Source organism: Quercus suber, unplaced genomic scaffold, assembly GCF_002906115.3.
Source record: "Quercus suber isolate HL8 unplaced genomic scaffold, Cork oak 2.0 scaffold_887, whole genome shotgun sequence".
Taxonomy (NCBI): Eukaryota; Viridiplantae; Streptophyta; class Magnoliopsida; order Fagales; family Fagaceae; genus Quercus; species Quercus suber.
In genome coordinates, this window is record NW_027070314.1 from 169,820 (window position 1) to 173,065 (window position 3,246).

The window sequence follows — 3,246 nt, forward strand, 5'->3', positions numbered from 1 at the left end:
AGTTATAGACTTGAACTAGAGCTTATTGATGACTAAAAATATACACTATCTTAAAAATTCCAAAGACTAAGAATACATACCATTTCTATAAAATTAATTGTCAAATATTAACATTCCCTCATACCTTGATTTGTTTGGTTATTTTTTTACAAGCAATATTCTGACTTTGCAAAATTTCATCATGCAAGAAGATTTACTTATAGATTTTATGCATTTGGACTCTCTTTCCAAGGCAACAATCTTTCATGCTTGATTAAAGCAAGTGTTGTAATCCAAATTGCATACGACTTTGAAGTGAGCATCACTAATTTCCATAACATATGAACTCTTAAGTTAGCATTTATCAATTTAGAGAATAATATGTGAAAGTTATTCCTTTTGTGGATCAAAGAATTTTGATGTTTGACTTAAACAAATAAGTCACCAATGTTATGCTTGTTCTGATTTCTTTCCAAGTCAACCCAATTAATATTATTAATATTCTTCTTAACAAAATAGCATTTTGAATAAATCATTTTGGTGTTAGTAGTTCTCATAACAGTACATACACTAGAGTGGCTAGTATAAGCTGTAATTTTAGGAAACTAGATAAAGTACCTTTCTCTCCAATATAACCACGTTTCCTATTGCCTTTCTTGGTGGACCGACCAACACTGCAAATAGAGTCAATGTTTTTTGACGAAAAACCTTTTTCATTGTTGAAAATCAGCAACGTTGCTGGAGCCCCTGTGGCTGTAATGTCCTCAGAAGTTATGACAAACTCAAGAGATGGATCAACCCCCTCCAAGTAAGCGTTATCTTCAGCATTCTGACAAATAAATAAAAAAAATTCAACATTGAACAAAGGTCAATAAAAGTCAACCCTATTCTTTTGCTCCATAAATACATCTAACACTAAGTCTAGATACAAAACCTCTTTTACAATTTTTTTACAATAACTGTGTTTAGAAGTTTGGAGTGAGGGATAGAGGAAACAGGAGGCAAATGATTACATTTTCTCTTGTTTAAATGTTTTAAAATTAAGGAGTCCTCCCTTGTTTGGATGTTAATTTGGAAGGAGAGAAAATGATTATATATCATATAAATTAACAATTATAACCATCTTTGGCTAATTTTGAGAGTTCTTTTATGGCTACAACAAAATTTTACAATATTTTTACAAGCCAAAGTGTCAATCTACCATAAGTTATTGTGAAAATATTATGACCATGAGCTTTCTCTAATTTTAAAGTAAATGATATAAATTGACATCAAATAAGCAAAATTAACAATTGAAAATTTTTAATATAAAGAAAAGGTTAATTAAACCTTCTCTATTCCATTACCTCTAAATGATATAAATTGACATCAAATAAGCAAAATTAACAATTGAAAATTTTTAATATAAAGAAAAGGTTAATTAAACCTTCTCTATTCCATTACCTCTCCTTCCCTTCCATCCAACCACATCGTAAGATCTATATTGTTGTATATACTTGTCATTATAGTCTTGATATAGGACTATGTCTGAATACATAATAAGGATTAGAACTTTTATAGGATGCGCCACCAAAGGGTCCAAAAATCTACCGGATTTCTATCATGAAAGGCGAAATGCTTCTGGATTTTTTATCATGGAAATATGGTAAAGATTCCAAATTTCCAATCACCTAGCAAAGCATTGATGACGGCTATACACCATCCCAAAACAATTTCAGTATATAACAAAGAGGTGTCCCTAATAGTTTATTTGTTAATGATAAGACAGAAAGATAAGGGCAAAACTTAAACTAAGGTCATGTACCTAAGTTTTATGTCCAAAAGAGACAAACATGTACATCATCAAGAACCCATAACAAAAAAAAAAAACACACACACACACACACATACAAAAACATATACTATTTAAGAAAGAAAGAATGAGAACGAGAAAGTAACCTGAATGAGTTCCATGAGAAAATGTACATCCTTGGCATAAAGCTCAGCAGAGAGGTTCTTGACAGCTTGATGAAGATCCTCAGTTAATGGGTTCTGTTCCCCTCCAATGGAGAACTTTTTTCTACGTATCTCTTCAATGTGTTCTCTCGCTGCAGCCTCCATATCTGTAAGTAACAAGTAAAAACACACACTCAAAACTGAAAAACCAGAGATATTTCCTGCTTTTGCATACAGAGAGAGAGAGAGAGAGAGAGCAGAGTGAGAGTGTGTGGAAGTGGAAGTGGAAGTGGAAGTGGAAGGTTCACTCCACCCAATGTGCTGACGAAGCTTACTTCTCGAGGAAGTAGAAGAAAGCTGAGAGAGACTGAAAGTGATAAAAGAAAAGTAAAGGGTCCTAGGATTGTACGGAAAGTGGAACTTATTCGACAGCTTGGGTCAAATTGCTTAGAGCTTTTGTTGCTTTTTCATTTTTTCCAAAGGAGACTAGAGAGAGTGTGGAATCATAACGGACGACCAAGACTTGGTTTGGACTTTGATTGGTTGCATTTTCACTTTTCCGAGAATTTTGTCATTCACTTATGATTATGATTTATGGGTCTTCAAGATTGGTTTGGATACAGCTTATTTCACTGAAAACTAAAAATTGAAAACTGAAAACATTATAGTAAAATAATTTTTAAATGTATGAATAGTATCATGGAATTCATTTTTAATATTTTTTTTCTGAATAAATTGATTGTGAGTCTCGTGAATAGTGTATAAATAGTATATTTTGTCTCTAAAAGCTGAAACGTGTGCCAAAAAAAAAAAAGAGGAAAATGTAAAATGCTAGATGCAGGATAATTTCTATACAAACGCTCACTCAAAAAAGAAATATTCTTGAGAGTTGGAGTATGTGAATGATGCTCATTTGTGTTTGCTTAACGCGTTGTTTGCTTTTTGCGTTTTAAATCTCGGGTCCCATGACAATAAGTTTTCAGCTAGCTTAAAAAACGCGCGTTTTGCCTATCCTGAGTCTCACAGAAATAAAGTTTGCCTAATGTGCGTTTTGCATTTTGCTTATCAGCTAGTTTAAAAAATTATTTTACTATAATGTTTTTAACAATAAATTTTCAATTTTCAGCAAAATAAGCGGTATCCAAATAGACCTTAAACTCCGTTGAATCACATTTTGGCATTTGCGTTTCTGCGTTTTGCCTTTTTTTTTTTTTTTTTTTGACCGCGCCTCTTGCACTGTTCATGAGACATGAACAGTGCATTAAGGTAAAGATACAGTGCTGAACAGTGTTTTCAGTAGTGAACAGTAACCCAGTAATTTTTTTTTTATTG

The 3,246-nt window shown here is 32.4% G+C and overlaps 1 protein-coding gene across 1 annotated transcript; it reads right to left on the reverse strand.

Moving 5' to 3' along the window:
- Window positions 1-532: 532 nt before the first annotated feature.
- On the reverse strand, window positions 533-2,324 carry LOC136065221 (protein NO VEIN-like). The gene is made up of 2 exons (XM_065768105.1): window positions 1,918-2,324; window positions 533-808 (listed from the first exon to the last, which is right to left on the reverse strand). The coding sequence occupies exons 1-2, from the start codon at window positions 2,077-2,079 to the stop codon at window positions 533-535; spliced, it is 438 nt and encodes a 145-aa protein (XP_065624177.1). The 5' UTR covers window positions 2,080-2,324.
- Between the last annotated feature and the right edge of the window lie 922 nt (window positions 2,325-3,246).